Source organism: Canis lupus, chromosome 5 (assembly GCF_048164855.1).
Source record: "Canis lupus baileyi chromosome 5, mCanLup2.hap1, whole genome shotgun sequence".
NCBI classification, from domain to species: domain Eukaryota; kingdom Metazoa; phylum Chordata; class Mammalia; order Carnivora; family Canidae; genus Canis; species Canis lupus.
In genome coordinates, this window is record NC_132842.1 from 16,654,186 (window position 1) to 16,679,513 (window position 25,328).

Genomic DNA, 25,328 nt, shown 5'->3' on the forward strand with positions numbered 1-25,328 from the left:
TGTCATTTCTGAGAAGAAACCTGTCATGCTCATGTTTGTTTACTTGTATGTCTTTTTTTGTTGTTGTACTGCTTTTAAGATTTTTTCATTTTCGCTGATTTTGAGCAATTTGATTATGATGTGCCTTGGTATTGTTTTCTTTATGTTTCTTATGCTTGGGCTTTGTTGAACTTCTTAGATGTATAGGCTTATAGTTTTCATCAAATTTAGAGCCATTATTTCTTCAAAAACTTTTCTCTGTCCTCTTCTCTTTCTACTGTCCTTTGGAAACTCCATTTTCACCCATAATTGGCTACTTGACATTTTCCCACAGCTCCCTGTGGCTCTGTTAATTTTTTATTTTTTGTCTTTTTTCCTCTCTGTGTTTTAATTTGGAATGTTTCTATTTCTGTGCCTTCAAGTTCAAAAAATCTTTTTTAATAATGTTTAATTTACCTTTATTTCCATTCATGCGTTTTATATCTCAGATAGTATAATAGCATCTCTTAAGATTAGATTTGGGTCTTGCTGTATCTTTCACGTCTCTCCTTAATATACTGAGTCTTTTTTCTAGCTCCTATGAAATCCAGTTCTAGTAACAGTTCTAGTGTCATTTCTGGTTTACTTTCAACTGGTTAATTTTTTTCCCTTTTCATGGGTCATGTCAGGCACTGACTGTGGGGTAGGAGGGATTTTTTTAATTAAGTTTTTAATTTTATTTTCAGAATAGTTAACATACAGTATAGTATTAGTTTCAGGTGTACAGTATTCAACAGTTACATAGAACACCTGGTGCTCATCAGACAAGTACCCTCCTCAATCCCCATCATCAATTTGCACCCCTCCCGTCTCCCATCTCCCTTCTGGTAACCATCAGTTTGCCCTCCATAGTGAAGAGTCTGCTTCTTGGAAGACACAGAATTTTAATGTGTTGAGTTGATCGTTTCTATAAATATTCTTGAGTTTTTTTCCTAGGATGTGGTTGTATTACTTAGAAACAATTTGATCTTTTCAGTTCCATGCTTTTTTTTTTTTCTTTTTTTTTTTTTAAGATTTCATTTATTTATTTGACAGAGAACACAAGTAGGGGGAGTAGCAGGCAGGGCCAGAGGGAAAATCAGGCTCCTAGATGAGTAGAGTGCCTGACTTGGGACTCCATCTCAGGACCCTGAGATTATGACCTGAGCTGAAGGCAGATGCTTAACTGACTGAGCCACCCAGGCATCCCTCAGTTCTATGCTTTGTTGTCACAATTAGATTATGGCTAATTCTTACCCACTACTGAGATAAGAGCCTTCTGGTTACTCTACCTGAAACCCATAAATTATTAAGGCTTTCATGCTGAGTAGTGAGATCAGGCACTATTTGACCCGTAAGAGCTTCGAGATTGTTGTCTGGGTAAGTACTTTCTGCACACACAAGGGCTGATCAGTTCTGTGCTAAAGCTTCATGGGCATCTACTACACATCTCCAGAGTTCTGTGCTCAGAATGTTCTCTCCCCTCCAGTAATCTTCCCTGAAGACTCCAGTCATCACAGCTTTCCAACCTTCCAAGTTTGGCCTCCCAGCTCGGAGAGGCTGCTGTGCTTTGTTCGGGTTCTTTCCCTGCACTCCAGCTCTCTCCAGGCAGGAGCTGGGTCAGTGGTTGGGCTTACCTCTTGAGTTTACCTTTTCTCAGAGATGATTGTCCTTTTTTGCCTGATGTCCAGTGTCTTAAAAGCCATTGCTTTATATATTTTACTATTTTTAAGTTTTTTTAGACAGGAAGATAAATCCAGTCCCTATTAGCCTATCTTGCATGAAGCAGAATTCCTATTTTCTTTTTATCCTTTCTTTATATAATAAATTCATGGAAAGTGAGAGCTGGGAGACGTGAGTTACCTGTTTAAATACACATTTTGCAGATGAGGAATGTAAGGCCCAGATCAGTGAAGTACCGAAAACCACACTGTCAACACATGGCATAACATCATAAATGATTGTGATGTCTAGTTTAGGGCTGTTTCCACAGATGAGGGAATTTCAAACTGTGTCTCGTGGACTGTTAGGGTCCCCCTGGGAGAGATCAGGGCCCAGTCCTCAGGGCAAGGTGGAAGCCAATGCTTGGTGTGGGGGGCAGTCACCTACTTTAATTAGAGCAGCTAGTTTTTCCATTTTACATATTAGGATTATGCATGAGATCTTGTTTTAAAACAGCTTTTTGTTGCTTTAGAAAAAATTGAAAATTACTGCACTAGGGCCATGCTGCCCTTTAATTGTTGTTTATGAAACCCAGTAGGAGCTCTTTTTCATATTTATTTAGCACTCTGCTTTGACAGAAAGATTTACAAAATAAGAATCAAGAATTTTAATCTTAATTCTTTGCATTTTTATAAGTGTAGTGCATCTAAAAATCTGATACAAGAATGACTCTTTGAAGCCACTTTTTGTTTGTGTTTTTAAATTTTCCTTGGACAGCTCTAGGAAATGCTTTTACGCTTGATGTGATTCAGTGGTCTACAATATCCAGGGAGCCCTTGGAAAAATCAAATGTGTCTCAGACAGTCTGAGCTAATAGGACACTTGTCTCCTTCATCCATACTAGCTCTGCTTCACTGTAATGAATCCATCTTACTTCTTTTATGTCACCACTACCACATTCCCAGCAGAATAAATTTCCCTCCCCTTCCTGAAGGCTAAAGGTGAGAAAAGATGAAAAACAGAGCTGCATGTAAGTAGAGCAAAAGAGATAGTGACAAAAGTAATATCATTTTCATTTTATTTGGCTTCCTGTGTGCCATTCACACATACCCTTTTATTTAGTCTTCTCCATTTTCCAGTGATATGGGAATTATCTTTATTTTGTAGGTAAAGAAACTGAGTTACATAGAGATTAGGCGACTTGCCCTGAATCACCCAGGTCATAAGGAAAGGACCCAAGAAATCTGGTTCTGCAGTCTGTTCTCTTAACGGCCACTGCAGGGTAAAGCAGTGTGTGGGTGTGGACGCTGCTGTGTAAGGCTGTGTTTGAAAGACTAAGCCTGGTTGAGAAACTGCTTTATGAGACAGAGCAGCTGTCTCGGAAGGCACAAGGGGGAATAGGACTTGACAGAGAACATACTTGTTTTATGGAGGAATGGTGCCGTCCTCCTGCATCCCAAATGCTCTGTTTCTTTCCTTGGTTTTCAGGATTTTCTAGTCTTGCTTGCTGTCTTTGCAGCTTTATGCTAATTAAGCATTATTACTAGTAAGAGTTATGGTATATGAAGTTAAAACCATATGATTTTGTGATTTTTTAAAGTTATTTCTATCTATTATGTAGACTTTAAGAAGAGTAGCTATATTTTCCAAATATTAGTATTAGTTAATACTAATGGCATTTTATATCATATATGTTTGTATGCATAAGTATATACCCATATATGTATATATTTGCATTTTAATTTATTTTATTTTTTTTAATTTTGTTTATTTATTCATGAGAGACACAGAGAGAGAGAGAGAGAGGCAGAGACACAGGCAGAGGGAGAAGCAGGCTCCATGCAGGGAGCCCCACGTGGGACTTGATCCCAGGTCTCCAGGATCAGGCCCTGGGCTGAAAGCGGTGCTAAACCACCGAGCTACCCGGGCTGCCCTATATTTGCATTTTTAGAATTAAGATAATTGAAACTAGAAAACTGGAATACATCAGCTTTGGGTTTAATTTAAATCTTTTATACTAATCTACGTCAATTTTCTATACCTACCACTTACATGAGCTCTATTCCAAATGTCTAAGATCTTTGTAACTAGTCACCTTTCATGTATCTTATTTTTACTTTTAAAAACATCCCCCCGGGTGTCCCTGGGTGGCTCAGAGGTTTGGCACCTGCCTTCAGCCCAGGGCGTGATCCTGGAGTCCCGGGATCCAGATCTGCGTCGGGCTCCCTGCACGGAGCCTGCTTCTCCCTCTGCCTGTGTCTCTGTCTGTCTCTCTCTTTCTCTGTGTCTCTCATGAATGGATGAATAAAATCTTAAAAAAAAAAAAAACACGTCCCCCACTACCAAGGGATGACTTCTAGGTACCTTAAATGCCATTAATTATTATGCAGTAAAAAGAAAAATCCCTAATGAAAGAAATCAAATTAAAAATCTAAGTTCAAACTGGATACCTGCAATAAAAAGGTCATGCCTCTTAGCACATCTTGAATAATAGTGTCCATTCTTAGCCTTATAACTTCTTACGAGTCAGCGCTTTCATCTCTTACACAATACTCTTTAAGTATTATGGAACATTCCCAACAGTTACTCCTGGGCCACTTTCATGTACTGTGGTGCATTGCCACAGTGTTTCTCAAAGGATGGTCTATAGTCCACCTGTCTAGAGCAATATGGAGTTTGAAAAAAAAAAAAAAAAGATTGCTGGGCCATACCCTAAATGGACTGACTGAGAGTCTCTATGAATAAGACCTGAAAACTGTATTTCAATAGCTCCTAAGGTAACTGAGAAGCACACAAAAGTTTAAGAAACCTTGATCCACAGGAGTTTCAGTGGCAAGAGAAGCAGACTATCATTTATATTCATTGGTCCATGACGCTAAATGCAAGGGAAATAAAAATCAGCCTTCTCAAAGAAAAAAGTTAAAGAATGCCTGAGGATGAGTAAGCCATTACATGGAAAACTAATCCCCTCAACAAATACAACTGTGTATGTAGAATGCTCCAGTGTATGATGTCATGCTGAACAGGATGAGTGTGGCTCTGGCCCATGCGAGATTGGGATAGGCATATAGTTATAGAATTGCACTTTGCTGTATTCCTGCAAGCATGAAGACAATCTCCCTAGGGCACTTGATTTGCTCTTCATCAAAGAAAAGAAAACAAGGAGAACTTTCTGCTAATGCTATAAAAATATATCTATAAGTTCCTAAAACTGAGAGAAGACAAATTGACGTGTTGACCAGTTTAAAATACTCTCCTAAAATAGGAAGACCTGACCCAGTATGCCGGACCCCTGGCCAAGCCAACTAATGGTATTGCCTCCAAAAGTTTATCAAAATATATGTTACATGTTTGTCTTCTAAAACACTGCTTCCTAACCTTTCCCCTGTCAGCAGAAAAGTATGGGATATTTGTATGGCACCCTGGAATAAATGGACAAAGTTGCGGTGGCTTGGATGCAACTGGTCCGGGGCTTTTTCTTGCTCTTGGTCTCTCCCAACAGTCCAATGGCTAAGGACTTGCTATTCGAAGTGTGTTGCCAGACAGGAAGCAACAGGAGCATCAAGGTGCATATTAGAAGTTCAGAATCTCAGACTCTATCTCAGACCTACTGGATCAGAATCTGCATTTTAAGTAGATTCCCAGATGGTTAATATTCATAGTAAAGCTTGAGAAGCACTGGATAAGCACTGTACACTTAAACTTAGAAAAAGGAATTAAATGTTGCTAAAGTATTCCTTCCATGATTGCCTTTATTAATTATCCGAATTTGATATGGTTTTAATATTTTCTATAAAGTTGATTTGGATGGACCCTAAAGGTATGTTACATGTATAAATGTGATTTAATTGTTATAAGTGTGCTGAATGCATAAAACTGTTTTATATACATTGCTAAAATTTCTGATTTGGGACATGTGGTCACTATAACTTTTCTAACACTATTTAAGTATTTCATATTATTATCCCAAACTACATGCTAGATGAGAAAATTTCATAAGTCTTCTACTTTCTTCAGTAGAAAGCAACTTTATTTGCCCTTATATTGTTGACTTCATATTTCATGGGGACACTCTTCTGATATCCTAGATTCTGATGAATTAGTCCACATTCAGACTATTTGTTGTTTAAATTAATTTATTAAGTTTGAATGCCAAATTTTATAGTTGTCTCTTAGGTAACTGTGGTATGTAGAGATATTCTTCATCAGTTAATTGCTTTTCTACTCAGTTATACTGGGCAGCCATTGCAGCATCCATCATAATTGTATTCAAATTTTGTATATTTACACAGATTACTGGAATGATGTGTAAATTATTATTGATTCAGCTCTCTTTCCTAACCCTTAGGGTATCTGTGTACAGATTTGTGTGCAAGCAGGATGTTTCTGTTAAGATTTAATATTCCATAATAAGTGACTTCAGCCTCTTACTTTTTAAATTGTGACACCAGTTTCTAATTTATTTTAGATACTAGTTTCTCATCTATTCTAGAGAATATATAACACATTATGTGTAATTGCAGACATTTACATTGTTTACAAATTATAGAGTACTTCTTCAACATTCTGAGAAACTTACAAATGGATAACTTGAACATAATGCTTTTTAAATAATCTTCTACATACTAAGTGAGAATAAATTAGGCCTATTACAAATAGTGCTGCTATGAGCATTCTTGACATGATTTTTGGTGGACCTATGCACTGACTGATAATTGGTTTTAATAATTATTACTAAACAATTACTTTTGCTGTACTGATTTCATGCCAGATGAGAGTTCAAATGTTCAAACTTGGATAAATATTTGGATTGGATAAATATCCAATATATTGGATAAATATTCAGAATTTTAATCACTTGGCTCCTCGGTGGCTCAGTTGGTTAAGCATCTGACTCTTGATTTCAGCTCAGGTCATGATCTCAGGGTCCTGAGGTAGAGCCCTGTGGGGCTCCTCACTCAGCATGGAGTCTTCTTGAGAATCTCTCTCTCCCTCTCTCTCTCTACCCTTCCTTCTGCTCTCTCTGTCTCTCTCTCACACAAATAAATAAATGAAATCTTTAAAAAAATAATTGTAATAACTTAGCTGACTTGACTTTCCCTTTCAGTTTGTCATTTAAATTTATTTAAAGATTTTACCACAGGTACCACATTTTTAGTTTCCACTTTAAGTTAATCTATAGGAAATAGTCTATTGCTTTATAGAATCTATTTAAAGGTAATTTTATATGCTTCTGAATTTCCCTTTTAGCAAAATAATCCTTCAAATGATTGCAGATTGATAACTATTAGTGAAAAGAAGTGATTCCACTCTACTTCATTTCCATAGGCTGGTTATTAATTTATTGAAATCAGAGGAGATTATGCACTGCTAACTGGGGGCAAGACCTCTTGAAAAGTGTAATCAAGAATGACCACATATGTTTAGTGCTGATCCAGGCGATGACTCCTCCTTCACAAAGATAACCGTTTGCAAAGGGGTAGAATAAAGTCACAGTATACAGATCCTCCACACAGGCAGGACTTGGCCTAGTCATCACTCCCAGAATTCAGGAGGAAAGAGTAGGACTACAGGCCTCATAGCTTTCTCAAATGCTATAAGAAGGTCCTGGTCAAAAAAATAATAATAAATGGACGAAATAATTATTAAGTGTGCTGAATGCTATGAAGGAAACAAATGGGGCTGGATGAAGAGTAATAGAGGGCTAACATATTTTATTTAGACCAGGAAATCAGAGAAAGCATCTTGGAGCAGGTGCATCTAAACTAAGATATGAAGGATGAAGACAAGAAGAATTTGCAGAAAGAAAGTATGTGCAGGGGCCATAAGGTGGGAATATGCTTAGAGTTTCTAAGGACTTATAAGAAGATCAAGGCAGTTGAGGCTAAGTGACAATTGAATGGGAGAGTGACACAAGATGTGTTTGGAAAGCTGGAGGGATGGGGGTGGGGGCCTGGATTACATGGGGAATGCCAGACCATAGTAAAGAATTGGGATTTTGTTCTAGTGGTACTGAGAAGCTATTGAAAAATTTTAATGTGAGCAGTGATATGATCCCATTTGTGTTTTTGAAGATCACTCTCAGAGGTCTGTAGGGAGAAGGTCAGAAAGGGTGTTGGCAAAAACCCTCTAGGAAGCTGGTGAGCTGTCAAGTGCATGGGAACATGGCAGCCTAAACAGGGCTTCATTACAGATTAAATGCGAGATTAAGAGAAAAGAAAGAATTATGGATTTATTCACAAACTTTTTTTTTACAAGGTTTCTGCTATGAAGAGGGAAATACTATAGTGGTAATAGTTGTTAGGAAGCCCCTCTTTATTTTAAATTTCACCAAACAATTTGGAATCACCCATTAAATGAATAATTAGCAAATATTAGAATATTAGGCTTAATAAGAGGTTGCAGTGCTTTCCCTTGACTAACAAATATGTAATATAAATAGCTGTATATATTTTATAAAATGTAAGTTATAGAATAATCTCTTTAAAATAGCAGCCAATTACTGAGTGGTCATTGCTGGGTTAGGTGCTTTCTTATTTCATTTGGTCTTTGCAAGAACCCTGTGATGCAGGCAATACTGTCCCCATTTTAAGGATTTGTGAAGCTTTAGTTCAATAGTCTAAGCGATGTGTCCAAAGCCCCATAGATAGAATGCAGGATCAATTGGGATACAATAAATTGCAAGCAATGTAAACAACACAAATAAGCTTGGGTGCCAAAGAAGATACACAGATATTTAACATCTCATGGACAAGAAAGCAGCGAAGCTGTAGGGGCACCTGGGTAGTACAGCCTGTTGAGCACCCTACTGTTAGTTTGGGCTTGGGTCATGATGTTAGGGTCCTGGGATCCAGGCAGAGTCTGCTTGAGATTCTGTTTCCCTCTCCCTCTGCCCCATCCATTCATGCTCACACGTTCTCTCTCTCTCCCTTCCTCCCTCCCCCATCCCTCTATATAAATAAGTCAAGAAAGAAAGAAAAAGAAAAGCAAGCAAGAAGGTAGCAGACCCAGATCTAAAAAGGTACTGAGACAGGGTCTCACAGGTTTTCTAGCACATTTTTTTTCCTCATCTGTCATCTGTATCTGTTCCATGTTATTCTTTCTCCATCAGTTGGCTTTCCTTGTTTTTCTGTGGTTTCCTCCACTGTGTCCCCAAGCTTCACTCTCCAGTCAACCCAGTGAGGCCACATAGTATTCCCACTTTTTAAAAAAGATTTTATTTATTTATTTATTCATGAGAGACACAGAGAAAGGGGCAGAGACATAGGCAGAGGGAGAAGCAGGCTTCCTGTGGGGAGCCCGATGCGGGACTCGATGAAGGAAGCACGACCCCGGAAGCACGACCTGAGCCAAAGGCAGACACTCAACCACGGGGCCACCCAGGTGCCCCCTATTCACACTCTCAATTCGGAAACTTCAGGGAAGGGGGATCTGACTGGCCCAGTTCAGGAAGAGTATCCACCTTTCATCCAATCAGTATGGACAAGGAAACAGTGTGTCATTTACAGAACTGCTTCCAAGGCTTGCCCTGGGGGTGAGGTACAGGAGCAGGCAAGAGCATCCCTGGTGGGCTGGGCAGATACCGTAAAGGGTGTGCACTAATGTGACAAGCCAGGATTTGGATTTCTGGACCAATAATGGGAGAAAATTTTAGGGCAGTTAACATTTACTCTTTTATTATCATCTTGTTATTGAGGGTGTTTTGGAGTTATATAACTTTAGTTGTGAGGTTATTTTGCAAGTCTTGTAAAGATGTACAGAAGTCATTTTAGGGATCCCTGGGTGGCGCAGAGGTTTAGCGCCTGCCTTTGGCCCAGGGCGTGATCCTGGAGACCCGGGATCAAATCCCGTATCGGGCTCCTGGTGCATGGAGCCTGCTTCTCCCTCTGCCTATGTCTCTGCGCCTCTCTCTCTCTCTCTCTCTCTCTGTGTGACTATCATAAATAAATAAAAATTTTAAAAAAAGTCATTTTACCCAGTATTTTTTTTAAAGATTTTATTTATTTATTCATAGAGACTCACACACAGAGAAAGGGAGAAGTGGGCTCCATGCAGGGAGCCCGACGTGGGACTCTATCCCAGGTCTCCAGGATCACGCCCCCGGCTGCAGGCGGCGCTAAACCACTGTGCCACTGGGGCTGCCCTTACCCAGTATTTCTAAAAAGAGTTATGCCATGTTTGTTAAAATTATAAATTCTTGCTAACAGCTTTGGCTAGCTCTATTGTTATTATTAAAAACTCATTCATAAAGCAACCTTTGTGAATTAAATGGATGTAAGTTATAAAATGTGGAAAGTAATTATTTGTAATTTTTATTGAGAATATTTTGGACCTACCACTCGTATGGAATTAGCATTCTGAAATTTAAACAGTGACTTTTTGCTTTTTTTTTTTTTGTCCAATACTTTGTGATTAAATGAGGCCTATTATTATCTGTCATCTTGAAGTGTAAGAAACAACACTCATATGCATTTTGAATCTATGCAAACAGTCTTCATTTTATGAACATATAAGCCTATGAAGTATTCACATGTTGGTTTTGGGACTTTAAACTTGGCAAATTACAGATTCTCATTTTTTTTATCTGTCACTGTTGGCTCCAAACAGTAAATTGAAACCACAGGATTTATCTGGCACATACACCAAGCTAATGTTTTTCCCTTGCTTTAAATTAGCTGCTACTTAATGACTAAGAAAGGGTGTATGAGATGGCAAATAGCATAAGAGCAATAACAAACACAAATCACTGCCAACCACACAAAGGCTGCTTGAATTTTGGCTGATTAAAAACCAAAGCATGTCTATCATGTTGTATTCAGAAACTTCATAGCAACAGGTGAACACCCTAATCTTTGTTTAGTTTAGAAGAAGCCAATGAAAGGTAAGGACAAAAGGTCATTTCCATCTGAGTTGCATAAGAGGCCTATCAGGTGTGAACCTCCATTCCCTAAACTGGGGGAAGCTGAACCAAAGCCTTAGTATTTGCTTCTCAACATCGTATTTCTAGAGATTGCTACTTACCTATCCTAATAAATTTACTATAGTATCACTGCCAGATAAGAAAAAAACATTAGGGCTCAGAAGTGTTGGAGTCCATGAAATTTAGACTTGGGGCTGGAGAGTTATTCTTTTTCTTAACGTAATCATGTTACCAAAATTAGGAATATGAGGCTACATTAGAGTTTTTCTGATCACAAATAAAAGAAAATGACAGGACTGGGTAGCTTATGTTGTCTAAACTGTACAGTCCAGGATTCCTCAAATTTACACAGGTTTGGATATCAAGGCATTAGATTGGCATAAGATGCTGTTGGCACATGTTAAAGGATCTTTCGGTCTAGAAAAAGACACTTTTCCTGCCGAGCTGTAGGTCTCTTGGAGCTGTTCAACAGTAGCTGTGCCCTGCAGCCTTTTTGGTGATAAATGATCCGTTTCAAATAAATGAAGTGGCAGCCAACTCTGCAGAAAGAATCACTTTCTAAAAAAGAGAGACAGTTTGGGAGGGTCAGAAATACACAAACAGCATGGTAAAATAAAGTATATGCTGCTCTTTTTAATGGAAAAGATTGTTACTGGTTACATTTGCCAAATTCAATCAGTATGCCAAAAAGTCGAGGAATCTGGCAGGGACTGTGCAGAGCAGTTCCATCTTTCATCTATATTTCTTCTCTGTATTTATCTAGCTTCAGAAAATGCCGGGAATGTCTTTTCCTTCCGACTTGGCCCTTTTGCTAAACCACAGAAATACACCGGGCGGCTTCTCGTAATTGTTTGGTTACTTATAGTACAGTCAGTCTTTAAACTTGTGAAAAATATATTCTTTCCATTGGAAATTTATGAAAAGCACCAACAACTGTTTGTTTTCATTTTCTGAAATTTACCCCAGGAACAAAAAAAAAAATCAGTTTTATTAATTGGCAGCTACTTGATTCAATACACAGAGGCAGGAGGCCAGCTCATTATTTTTGGCCTTCAGCTGACCCAAAATGGTTTTCTCGTATAAGAAGCTATTCACAGATGCTAGACATAAGAATTAATAATAATAATAATGGTATTTCAGACTTCATGAATAAGTAGTTTTTGGCACTCAGAAAATATCTTCTGTTTTTCACTTGAAAACAGCAATCCTGTTATATACGAAAAGTAAACAGTGCTTGAATTAGCACGTTGGAGTCTTTAATGTACCAAAAATATGCATGCATTAACATTCCCTTCTAAGGCTCCTTTTTTTTTTCACTTCCTTCAGGATCAATTAGTTTTTGTTAAGAAAAAAAATACAAAACTCTTGGGTTCTTAGGAGCTGTGTTCTCTGTATTTTCCAACCTATTGCCATGGTGTAAGATGTCTCTTTGAAATGTCTTTGGACACAAATTTAAAAGTACAGGTGCTAAACAAAAGTTACATTTTTAAAATCAAATTAATTATAGCTTATTCAGATCAAAATCAGAGCAACTATGCCTGTGGTTCAGGAGTGATCAAACATAATGGCTTATCCTTATGGTTAACAAGTTAGGATTTGTTTATAATATCCTAGTTTGCAATATGCTTTTGGGAAAAAGCACTTCATTCTCTAGGTCTTTAGTTATCCATGAGTAAAAGTAAGAAAAATATTTCTAAAGTTGAAGCTATTATTCTTTATAACCCAAGTTTTAAGTTTGAATCCCCAAGGAGGAAAAAAATTAGAAAAGCACCCCTCTTTTCCATGTATAGCAATGAAAACTGACATGCTGTTTGGGGGGGTCTCTTTATGACATGGGGCTTAGTATTTTTACCTCTGCTTATGGTAAGAAGTAACTTAAAATATGCACACTGACTAGTGCAAATATTGATACTTTCTCTAGGTCATGCTTTTCTGATTGGGGGAGATCTGATCACATTTCTGTGAAAATAAATTCCAAAAGGTATTTTTTTCCTCAGATGGTCACTTGCCAGTGAAACTACTTATAAGAATGTTGACTGGATGATTTTACTCCACCTTGCATGCAGAGAAGTAAAAATGAAAATCTCTTTGAAAATTGTCATCTTTGCCAAAGAGAAGTAGAAACACATCTAAGATGTGTTGCATGATCAGCTAGGGACAGGTCTGCTGGCACAATGCTGCATGGTCAGAGGGCTGCGCAGATGGAAATGCAGCATGCTTACTGAAACGTGGAGAGGAAGCAAAGACGCTGCTTTACTTTATGGTGAAACCGTGTGTCAACAACAAATTATCATATGTCCAGATATATATCTGGATGAATATACCTTTCTTGCACCAAAATGTGCCCTCCATTTTGTTTGCACAAGTCCCAGAAATTCTCATAGTGGGGGAGTTTGGGTCTGGAAGTTGAGTGTTCAAGATCTGGACTTAGGTAACATTCAGTCCAGCTCTCTTGTCAAAACCAGGGCAAGTCCCCCCTCATACATATCTGTTAGTGGAGTTGTATTATTCAAATTACATAAAAAATTATTACAACGTAAGAAGATAACTCAAAACTTTGCAAAATGTCAGCAAAGATATACGGATGGCAAACAAGCACATGAAAAGATGCTCAAAATCATCATCACTAATCATCACAGAAATGAAAACCAAAACTTCTTGAGAAACAGGCACACGCTCCTGGAATGGTGCAAATTCAAAAGCCTGACAATACAAAGTGATGACAAGCATGTGGAGGAACCAGCACCCTTATATACTGCTCACACACTGGGAATGCAACAGGATACAGCCACCTTGGAAAACAGCTTGCTGGTTTCTTACAAAATTAAACATGCACCTACCATATGGCCCAGCCTCTCTGCCCCGAGCTATCCACCCAAGAGAAATGAAAACATGTGCACACAGAAACCTCTCTGTGAATAGTTATAGCGGCATTCTTCTTAATCACCAAAACACAGAAACAATCAAAATGTCCTTTAACAGGTGAATGGCTGAATGACCGGTACATCCATACAATGGAATATACTACCCAGCAATGAGAAGGAACAAGCCGTGACATATGCAACAATATGGACTGATCTCAAAAACCCTGTGTTGAGAGAAGCCCCATTTCTAGTTTTGAGGCTTAGCTGTGATTCACTTAACTCTCCTAGTTAGGTTTGACTTTTATTAAATCAGTCCTCTGTGCTTCAGCTCCATTTTAAGTTTTAGCTCTGGCAATTCAATTAAATTAATAATTGATGATTAACCAGAAATTAACTATTAATCAGTTGATAACACTTATTAGTAATTAAATTGACACCACCGCCATGACTTCTCTGTATTTTTCATTCATTGATTGCTATCCTAAAAGAAATGATGTCCTATCATAGAAAGAATGATTTGATAATGAAGCCTTAAGACAAGAATCCAGGCAGCCTATAGGCACTAAAGCTGCCACAAGCCATTTTTTAAGAATAAGAGCATCAGAATTTTCTGATGTACTTTTTATAGGATATAGCCAGTGATTTGCATGCAAATTTAGGTAGGTTTTGAAAAAATCATATTTTTTTATTTTTAAAGATTTATTTATTCATGAGAGAGAGAGAGAGGCAGAGACGCAGAGGCAGAGGGAGAAGCAGGCTCCCTGCAGAGCCAGGAGCCTGATGCAGGACTCAACCCCAGGACCTTGGGATCACAACCTGAGCCAAAGGCAGACATTTAACTGAGCCACCCAGGTGCCCCGAAAAGATCATTTTAGTTGATAGCCATATATAATATATATAAGTATAATTTTTTTATATAAGTATAATTTAAACAGATGTCCCAAAGCCAGTCCATTGATCGAATTTAGAAAATTAAATATCAGGAAGAAACTTACTAATTAAATAAATAACACAGCAGTAAAATTTTTGGTGTTTCGTGCCATCAGAACTGGGTTTGAATTCTGCCTATGGGTGCAGCTGCCAAGTCACCCTGCTTTCCCAGGCTCCATGGTTCTAAAAGGATGATAATATGTACCTCAAATAGTTACTGAGAGGATGAAAATGACATATATAATATATACATCTTTCTATATAACATGACATGTATATACACACACACACACACACACACACACACACACACACTTACATATATATAAAGAGCCTGCCTCGCAGCGGGTGCATCAGAATGGCTGCTGCTATCCTTAAAAGAGTGGCATCTTGCCAAGTTGAGCTGTGGTGTGGGGCAGGTGGCTTTCTAACAGGCTTCTCCCTGGATTCAAGTCCAGTTCCTGTATACCGAACAAATCAGACAGCAGCAAAGTCCTTGACCTCGATGTTCCCAGTGTAGACAGAATTTGGCGTGCTGGCCTGAAAAATGCTGTGTGGACAGCCCTGTATCCATGGTGGGATCTGACCACAAATACAGCTCCCCAGAGAGGCTGCAGGCAGTACTGTGCCCCCCTAGAGGGTAGCTCTAACTTAGCTCTTTCCTGTAGCTTGACCACAATGCAGAGGCCACACTTGTATCTACAGGTAGGAATGTGCTGCCGTGGCCACCTCCGCACCTTAGGTTGTGTGTTTTGTTGGGACCTCTGTGACTGGGTGTAACCTCAGAGTACGCCCTACGGTCACTGACAGTATAAAGCCAAATAACACAGGATATTTCAGGTTTCTGTCTAACTACACACAACTATCTGTTAAAAGTCCTCAAGCCATTTCTTCAGAGACCATATGACTCAGATATGTGTCCCCCGAATGTGTGTTTGGGTTTTTGGTGAAGAAGGTGATGTGACAATTCAATGGGAGAATCAGTAGAAAACCTTGGCTTGTGGCTGCCCTGATCAATCAAGGCTTTTGCAAAAGCCTCTTCTGTGAGCAAATACCATACTCCTAAATCCACCACTGCCTTTAAGACACTAACATGGTTTTCTTTGCTCTGAATGAGGCCTCATGTGATGGACTCTTGCCTGCCTCTCTACCATCACACCCGCCTTCTTTCCTCACTGCCCTTGTGGCATGGACTGCTGAGTGTCCACCCACATCCCTCCTCCACTCTTTGATGCTAATTTTAGCACAGCAAATGGCTTCCAGCCACAGGATACATCTCTCAGCCTCCCCTGAATCTTGCTATGACCCTGTGAATGAGAAGTGAGAAGTGATGCACGCTACTTGTGTTTCTCGCCCTACATCAAGGCTCACATGTGTATCCCAGGTCACATCCCCCTCCCTACTCCTGAAGGCTAAAGAATAGAGACCACTGGGTGGCTTTGGACTCTAGCCAACCCACTGACAGTGGTAGAGCCACGTTACTGCCCCTGGACCACTTGCTCAGTGTCACATGAGAGGAAACAAACTTCTAGGTTGTTTAAACCACTAAGTTTGGGAGTCTGTATGTGAAAATAGTTTATCCTGGACTCAACATACTCAGGGGCGCCTGGGTGGCTCAGTAGGTTAAGCATCTGTCTTCAGCTAAGGTCATGATCCCAGGGTCTAGGGTTCGAGCCCCATGTCTGGCTTCCTGCTCAGGGGCACTGCTTCTCCCTCTCCACCCTGCTCTCTTACTATCTCTCTCTCTCTCAAAAAAAATAAAATACTTTTTAAAAAGTTAACCTACTCATAGGAGTTGATTTGGCCAGCATTTGGTAACTTTGTATGAAAAGACAGACACATGGTCTTGGATGGGAGACAGCTACTTGCCACGATGTACAAATGGAGAGCAGAGCAGGGGCTGACTGCTACTCATCTCTTCTGTTGGCGCCTCTGGGCTCCGCACAAACCCAAATCCCTAGTAGGTGGCCCCACCATTCTTCCTGTGTCTGGAATGTTCTCCAAATGCCCATACCACACTTTGCACTGCTCACATCCATCCTTTGGGCTTTGGATTCACTCTTGCTCCTCCGGGGAGTCTGTATTTACTGCCTGCCTACATATGTGCTCTCCTAGCACTGCCTCCTCTTCTCTGTTGTATGGACATCACTGTTTGTCTCGGGAGACTATAAGATTCCTGAAGGCAGAAGCCAGGCCTGTGTCATGCACTTCTGCATTGCCAGGCACAGTTCATGCCATGGTGCAGAACGTAGTGAATATCTGCTGAATGAAGCAATGAACTTCTCCCCATTTTTAGTACTGCCACATAACCACAATTAGGATCGAAATACTAATATTTCGAAATGCTCTGCAAATGTGAAGGCAAACAAAAGCAGCATTTGAGGAGGGTACATATTTATGATCTTTTTCTTCTGCATAGCCACAGAAGCCCAGTGCTTAAATTGTTTATTTTTGTTTTTAAACAATACAGAAAGGGGTTGGGATCCTATAATGCATTTGACTTTTCAACTCTATATTTTCCCTCTGCTAGAGAAGTTTAATTTTTCTCTGTGATTTTTTTTTTTTTTTTTAGTTTGTACCCTGGAAAAGTAAGGTGATAAATACAGGCAATCATTGCAAAGTATGACTATTGCCGGGCGCTAATGTTTTCAAATTGCTGATGATTTTTAGGGACACCACAAACTGGCCGCACTGTCAGTAGCATTTGGCAGTCATAACGGGCAGCAGGAAATCAGACTGTAAATTTAGAAAGCATTGTACCATATTTGGGAATGCACCTCAAAGTCACCTCCAAATATGTCATGGTCATGTAGCTGGGGTTCAGAGTGAAGTTAACTATCCCTTATTATGTATTTTTGTGGTATGTGAAAAACTTCAAAAAGCATGGCTGGGCAAAAGAGAAAGCCAGTTTGTTGCATCAAGGTAAAAATTTCAAAGCTTTTAACTTTAAAAATTACCACTACCAAGTTAGGAAAGCCATTTAGCACTGATACTTTCTTCATAAACACTTGACTTTACTGAAATAATTTTAAAATTATTTCTGTTACTTATAATTTTAATGCTCATTAAGATCATTTTCATAGTAATGGCTTATGTCAGAGTAAGCTGATAGGCTGAAAAGAGATACTTAGTTTTTTTTTTTAATTTTTTTTATTTATTCATGATAGTCACACAGAGAGAGAAAGAGAGAGAGAGGCAGAGACACAGGCAGAGGGAGGAGCAGGCTCCATGCACCGGGAGCCCAACGCGGGATTCGATCCCAGGTCTCCAGGATCGCGCCCTGGGCCAAAGGCAGGCGCCAAACCGCTGCGCCACCCAGGGATCCCCTTAGTTTTATTTTTTTTTATTTTTTTATTTTTTTTTTCCCTTAGTTTTAATACATGAGAACTTTAACATACCATAGGATCATGGAGAGGATAAGATTCTCATTGTGAATGTCTCCTCTTGAAATGCAACATTAAGTAAATCCTTTTACTCTGTGTTAAGGCATAACACTTGAGGAGAAAAAATAGCTTTGCCGATTACGTGTATTATGGCAATTCATCCAATGTGCTTAGGGCTCCTAGTGCCCCAAAGGAGGAAACCAGTTGTCATGTAAGCTTCTAGGACATTTGTGACAAAGTTCTGCACCAAAGCAATTCAAAATAAGTAAGCTTTGCTATGGTCAGGAAACCTGACAGGGACACAAGGACAAGAGAGAACAGATAGAGGGGGCAGCCATTCCTGGGCAGCCTTCTTGAAGGGTCAGTCCTAGGAATAATCTCACTGAACAGTTTAGAAAAAAACATACACAATGAAATCCAGTCTGTGAACACAAGTAAGTAAGCTATGAGGAATATTAAGCAGAGAGATCCAGTGTCATTGTGCCCAGACAAAAGAGTAGCTGGTTAAGTTTTATTTTGGACCAGAAAAAAAAAATTCAAGCACTTTTGAAAAGGAACATGAGTTGAAATGAAAAAAAAAAAAAAGGATCAGAAGGGCATTTTTAAAATCTCAGTTTTGTTTGTTGCTGGAGCTGAAATATGCAGAGCATCTTTTTTTTTCCCATTTAAGTCCAATTTAGTTAACATACAGCATATAACTAGTTTCAGAGGTAGAATTTAGTGATTCACCATTGCATGTAACACCCAGTGCTCATTACATCAAATGCCCTCCTTAATGCCCATCACCTAGTTACCTCATACCTCCACTCAATATGCAAAGCATCTTAACCTCAAAGTAATGTTGATTGAGTTAGCCCCTGAAGACACAGAGATGAAAGTAAGGGGTTCAGCCTTCAGGAGAAGCTGTGAGTGTGTTTGACTGCAAACCAGTATGGTGTAGGAGCAATGGTCCACCACTGGTGGAGGTGGGCATCTAAAAGGTCAACCACAGCTAGATCCTGGCCCCACAGATTACACATAGCAAACAAGGGAGCCACATGCTCCTATAAGACCCACAGGAGAGTTTTCAGGAACAAAGAGGCCCCATTGAATGGAAGAATTGCTGATGGAGGCAGTTGACTATGACTACAGATTTCAAGATCAGGTGCAGGCATGATGGCCCATGGACCAGGGAAAACTAGACACACCTCAGGAAATGCTAGGCCCGGGAGTCCAGGTCCAGAAATCAGGCCAGACCAGCTCCCTCTCCATGGGTACTTACACCAAGGGATGCAGTGTGTATATATGGGTAAGAGCATGGGATCTGGAGCCTGTGTTCAAATCCTGGCTTTCCCAAACATTGCAACTTTGGGCAAGTGACTTAATCTCTCTATGCTTTAGTTTCCTCATCTGTAACACTAGACTATTAATGATAGTATTTAACTTTGGGTTTGTTGAGAGCATTAAATGAATTGACATATATAAGGCACTTTGAATAGTACCTGATACCTGGCAGGCATTAATTGTTTGTTGAAATCTTAGCTATTGCTATTATTAGTTCCATCCTTCCCAAGGGAAACCTATCCTCCCTGCCTCTCCTGGATCTTTAATGGTGGAATGAGTGGAGGAATGTCATTTCTGGTAAAGACTGGGTGATGATGATCTGAGAAAGCTTGCCTGAGCTTTCACTTATATCTGGCCTGGGCTTTGCTTTGTAAAGGGAGAGATCTTCCCCACCACCCATTCCCTGAGTCACTGGGGACAACAACCAGAAAGCTGGGAAGTCATTTATTCTCTGTCTCCTGGGTTCCCCTCCACAAGGCAGAGAGAGGGCTATTACCCTGGGCCACTGGCTGCCATATCCCTTGCTTCTCACCCTGTACACTTCTTGAGAGCTAGACTGTGCCTTTCCTATAGTGCCTTTCACATCACATCCCATCACAGGTGATCAGCAACATTTTCTTGATTGACACAGGAAACAAAGAACTGCCCCACCTGCTTATCATACCCAAAAAGATGTAATAGAGAAAAAATTTACTTAAAAGTAAAATCTTCCCAGAAATGTAAGATATGTATTGAAGAAGCTAGATTAACATAAAATTAGTATTGATACAAATAAGCTACTTTAGTAACCCAGATCCAAGTAGATTTTAAAGTAAGATTGAAGGAATGACTTTATGAAAATGTCTGATCAGAATCTCTGGACTGGTCCTGGAATCAGCTTAGGGATGTGACCCATTCCAGTTCTCTCAGGATACAGAGACAGGGTGAATAAATAAAAAAATCTTTTAAAAAATGTAACTCTTTGGTATATAATTGAAATTCTGTAGACTAAGTATTTGGCTTAAAAAATATAAAAAATATCTTCTCTAAAATTTGTAAACAAAAATTTTCAAATCTGGGAACAGTAAACAAGGCTATCACTCGTGTAAAACTCAATAGCAATGTGTTTGAACTGTGTTCTACCAAATGTCTAGCTAAGACTATCGGAATAGAGGGACTGAGTTTCTGGGATTGTGGTGCAAGTAGTGGTTTGGGATAGTTGTTGAAAGGGTACAAGTGTGGATTGGGCAGATCTGTGTGGAATGAACAAATGACGAACAAGCTTACATCACCAGTTGAGGAGTGAGAAGCAAGGAGAGGTGTTTTGCAGTGAGAAAGAAATTCTAGAAAATGAGCATGGAGACCAAAGTTTGGCCCTCTTTCTATGGTGAAGATGAGTGGTTTTTTTGCATATCATAGAATCAAAGAAGGTACCAGAGAGTCACTATGAAAAACAAGAAGAAATAGGCAGAGTTCTAGGAACCCAAGCCCTACTTTTTCTTCAGATGTTCCATTTTGTCTTACATATGATATTTATGTATATATGAATTTCATGGGATAGTTAAGATTCAGTTTGAGGGCAGGAGAGGAAAAGATTTCCACTGCTTAAAAAATTTTTTTTTTAAATCACTGGCCTAAATACCATGCTTAGGGCCAGCCCTGAAGTTCTAAACAGCTAACCTAGCAAAAATCATGCAAGGTGGGCTCTGAAATGAACACAGTCTTTGTGTTCATTAATTAATAAAATTAATTCAGTTTCTTTCACTGAAATTTTAAATTCTTACACAGATGACACTAAGAAGTATCCTTTTAAATAATTTTAGCAAAAAAGAGAAGACTAAAATTAATATTTAGGCATATATTAAAAACTTCAAGGATTATCAGGAGTTTTTGTCAGAGTTGTTGGAAACATTACTTTGCAAAATTAATGGTCATATTTTTGGTTGCCATTTTTACAAATCTTAAACATTCGGTGGGTTTTAAAAGAGAAATTAAGTAAGCACAATCACATTTGACTTATTCCTTCCCACAAATTGTATCACAAAAGGAAAACATTTCCCAAATGGGTAGCAAGTGATGAGACAGACTTCTAAGGCACACTTGATACCAGTAGGGTGCAAGGAAAGGAAGACCAGAAGAGGCCTTGAGAATGAGGTTAAGTCAACTGGAGTTTAAGAAAAGCAACCATTGGGCAAAAAGAATCTTTCATTTAAGGTTATTTCCCAAGAAATTAGTCATTTATTTTCATCCTTATGAGCTTAGTTCCAATTTAGTAGGAGCAGGAAAAGCTATTTCTTTGACATTGAAGAAGAAAAAATGTGGCTCTTCTCTCCAGCCTTGTGCTTTATTTTTTTTTCCATATTAAGCTGCTCTTAAAGCTGAAAAGAAATCAAAATAAAATTGGGAAAGTGGTTTCACTAAAGGATTTTTTTTTTCCTTTTCAATTCTTCAGCTTCAACTTTTCTGGATATCTTTCCATTTTTGCTCCCATGCAGGACGAATTCTATATCTAGTAAGGTATTTTAAATATTAACATGTCTTTGGTTTTGAATTCCTTCTAATAACGTGCCAGTTTTTGGAGATAAATATAAATGCAAACAATATAACATTAATAATTCAGACTGATTCTAGTATTGAGGAGTATTGTGGAAATCATTATCCCTTTTAATATATCCATTTTGAGATAATGCTTGGCCTTATTTTTATAGTAAACAATTTTAAATTTTTTCTTAGCTTGGCAAGATATAATTTTATAGTTTGACATCAGACTTTATAAATTCTTAGCATTTGCTAGAGCAAAGTAAACCAAACCAAAATCTTTCCAATGATAATTTCTTAAGGTAATTAAGCTAAATACCTTCTTATAAATAGTGCTTATCTTTTATTGTTTTAAAATACTTCCATGTGAAATTATCAATTATAGACCTACGTCTGTATTTAGTAGGGATATTACTCACATGAACTTGCATTCAAGATTAAAAAGAAAATTGAGTTACAGGCAGAAAATAATTTGACTTTCTGTCCTACACCTACAAACTTATCCTTAACTACATTCAGTCTATACACCTCTCTTGTTTTTGCATGTTCCTTCTCCTGGCTATACTCCACTATACTCATGATCTCATTTTATCTCCAAAAACTGGAGATTTTGACATTGGCTATTCCCTCTAACTTCTGCATGTTTAATCTTAATATCTCATTGCCTACTTACTCATTTCATATTGCACCATCAGTTGATCACATCCACTATGGAATCCACCATATCAGAGGAGTTTCATTCTCTAGAGATCCTCATTTCTCCAGCTGTCCTTGATTCTTCAGCCAATTCCATTGGCTTTTACCTTCAAAAATTCTGAGATTGCTTTATTGGTAATCTCTAGAATTTTCAAGTATCCAAATCCAAGGTATTCTTTTCAGTCCTCAAATTACTTAATCTCCCTAAGTCTCATTATAATACTGATCCCACCATCTTCTTAAAGTGCCACCTTTCCTTAGCTCCTGTGATTCCATAGTCTCCTGGTCCTCCTTTCACCTCTTTGTTGACTCTTCATCTCCTTTGCGGGTCTCACTTCTTTCTGGCTAATCCACTTGTTATGACTTTTTAAATAATATAAGTAATGTATGTTCACTGATAACAAATTAGAAACTAAAGATGAAAAAAAGATAAAAAATATTAACTGAAGCCTGCTGAAGAAGACCTCTGTGAATCTTTTTTTGAGGAACTTTGGCTTTGAACATCTTGAAAGATACAGAGATGTGATATATGTGTATATGTGATATCACACACATATTTACATAGCTTTATGAAGCCTATGTATCTTTATGAAGCCTTAACAACAGCTTTGAAAGCCATGGTCCATGAATTATGAGACTGGGTGACATTTCTCTTAGAGGGTATATAGAGAAAAGAAAAAATGAGAGGGTTGATATGATATCCTGAGTCATACCACGAAGGCAAAGAAAGAGGATTATGCACACACACACACACACACAAGCAGAGTATTAAAGAGAAAAAATCAAAACAAATAAGGAAAGTGCTATTTTAGGAAAGTCAAGAAGAGAGATTATTTTGAGAACAAGGACATAACCAGTGGGACCAACTGAAAAGTGAAGAAAGACAAGAACAAAAAGCACATACTAGATTCATAGCAAAGCAATTTCTAATAACCTAAGAAAAGAGATGAGGAAATAAGGACAGCTAGTGAGGCCACTCTGGAAAGTTTGGCAGAGAAGAAGAGGGAACAAGAATGGTAGCTGAAAGGGGAGGTAAAGGCAGATTGGGTGGTTTTTTCTTTGTTTATTTTGTGTCCTGAGACAGTAGAAACTTGAGTGTGCTTATGTGCTCATTGGCAAGTGCAGGAAGAGAGGGGAGCCAGTGAAGGTATCGGACTGAGAATGATATGGAGCAAGCTCCTAGAGGAATGGAGAGGTGAGGGAACACAGAGCTTGAGGGCATGGAGATGAGTTTAGCCTGGAGGAGAGACACCTCTTGTGTATGACAGATGGCAAGGGGGAAAGGATGGGCACAATTGCAGTGGTAATCTATGCACGAGATGACAGGGAGCTGGGCAATTTCCCTTTTTGTGATTTCTATTTTCCCCATCAAGTAGGAGGCAAAGGCACAGGCTGAGAGCAAGGGAACTGAAGTAGTGAGTTGGGTAATTTGAGGAGAATAGAGAAAGTTTTAAATAGCTGCTGCAGAGAAAAAAAGCTGATGAGAAAGGATACCTTTGTGGATTGCCAGAATTGAGAGCCAGTTGAGATAAGAGACCATGAACATGTGTGCATTATCCAGAAGCTTAGTTGGGATCTGGGATTTCAATTTGTAATATCAGTATGTTAGGAGAATAGTAGAGAAAAGAGAGCTAAACTTAGTGATGGAAAAGCAGCTGACATGGTGAAGCCCAGAAGGTAGGTAAGAGCAGGAAGACTGTGAATATACAAGTGTCTCCTGTGTTTTCAGTCCCGTTCTGTCTCTACCAGAACCTGGAGCTTCTGCTAGAGGGCAATTAGAGGCAGATATGGAACAGTTACTGGATTAGTAAGGCCCAAGTATGACCATGAGAATAGCTGACTAGTTTTATGGAGTAGGGGTAAAAATCAATGGAACTGAGAAGGTCAAATTCTGAGGCTATAGGTGACATTATTGTTTGGGTCAAAGTGTTTATTTTTTTTATTTTGAGATGAGATGTCATCTTAAGTCACAATTTTATTCATGTTACCAAAAAACAAAAACAAAACACCAAAACAAACAAAACCCATAGTCAGTAGTTCAGATGTTAGCTAAGGCTGCCATTCCCATGATCATGTAGGAAATATTGGCTCAAGCTTCCCTCTGCTTTCCATGCCCTAGACAATGTCTAATTTAGAGGGAATTGTGTGTATTACCCAGAGTCTGATTATTTCATTCAGGTTATGGATTGTTTCATTCTTATAAGCATTTTGTACCCAGAGCTGACATAGATTTCAAATTTCACCCTTTTATCTTGTTCTCCCCACTAACTTCTACCTTGATGAGAATAATAAACAAAAACATTCTTATAAAGTCATTGTATACAAATCAAAAAAATTTAATTAAAAAAATCAAAGATTTGTAGTGATGGAAGGAAATATACATTGTAGCAATGCCAACAACTTCAAGACAGGTATTACATTTGGCAGCTGGTAAAAAACCCATGGCCATTTCTGAACTAGGCTTTCATTCTCCCAGTGGATCACTTTACTGTCTCTTCCCTTCTCTGCCTTTTCTTCTTAAAAAGAACAGATTCTCACAAATTGCTGATCTGAGTGATTCAGTTTTCTCAAGGCTATACCTTTCAAAGTTAGCTCCAGATCTTCTTGTATATCAAAAATTTGGCCTCATCCTTAAATCCAAGAAAGAGATGATGGTGGCTCAGATCACCGCAGCAGAGGTAAAGAGGTCAGATTCTGGGTACATTTTGAGGGTAAAACAGGATCGGTTCATGGCTTGGATAAAGGCAGTGAGAGAAAGCAAGAAGTCAGGGATACTCCAAAGTTTTTGGCCCAAGCAACTAGAGAGATGAGTTGACATGAACTGAGGTGTGGAGGCCATAGGGAAATAGGTTTTGAAAGGGTCAGGGATTGAGCTCTGTTCATCCTCTGTGAAACTCAGTGTATTTTCTTTCCAAGTGCAGATGTCAAACAGGCAATTGAATGGTCTGAGCTGGAGACTTATATATACATATATTTGATAAATAAATAAATAAATAAATTAATTAATTAATTAATTAATTATATATATATATACAG

General features: G+C 38.7%; 1 protein-coding gene across 7 annotated transcripts in view; it reads left to right on the forward strand.

Annotated features, from left to right (window-relative positions):
* Nucleotides 1-25,328, forward strand: part of ODAD2 (outer dynein arm docking complex subunit 2) — a 234,698-nt gene that overhangs the window by 152,647 nt on the left and 56,723 nt on the right. The window contains exon 20 of one of the 7 annotated variants that reach the window (XM_072825580.1): nt 21,511-21,606. The exons of the other annotated variants lie outside the window; for them this stretch is intronic. Coding sequence (XP_072681681.1) covers nt 21,511-21,591 — 81 coding nt within the window. The 3' untranslated portion in view covers nt 21,592-21,606. Of the gene's footprint in view, nt 1-21,510; nt 21,607-25,328 lie in introns of those variants that run through there. 7 annotated transcript variants of the gene reach the window in all.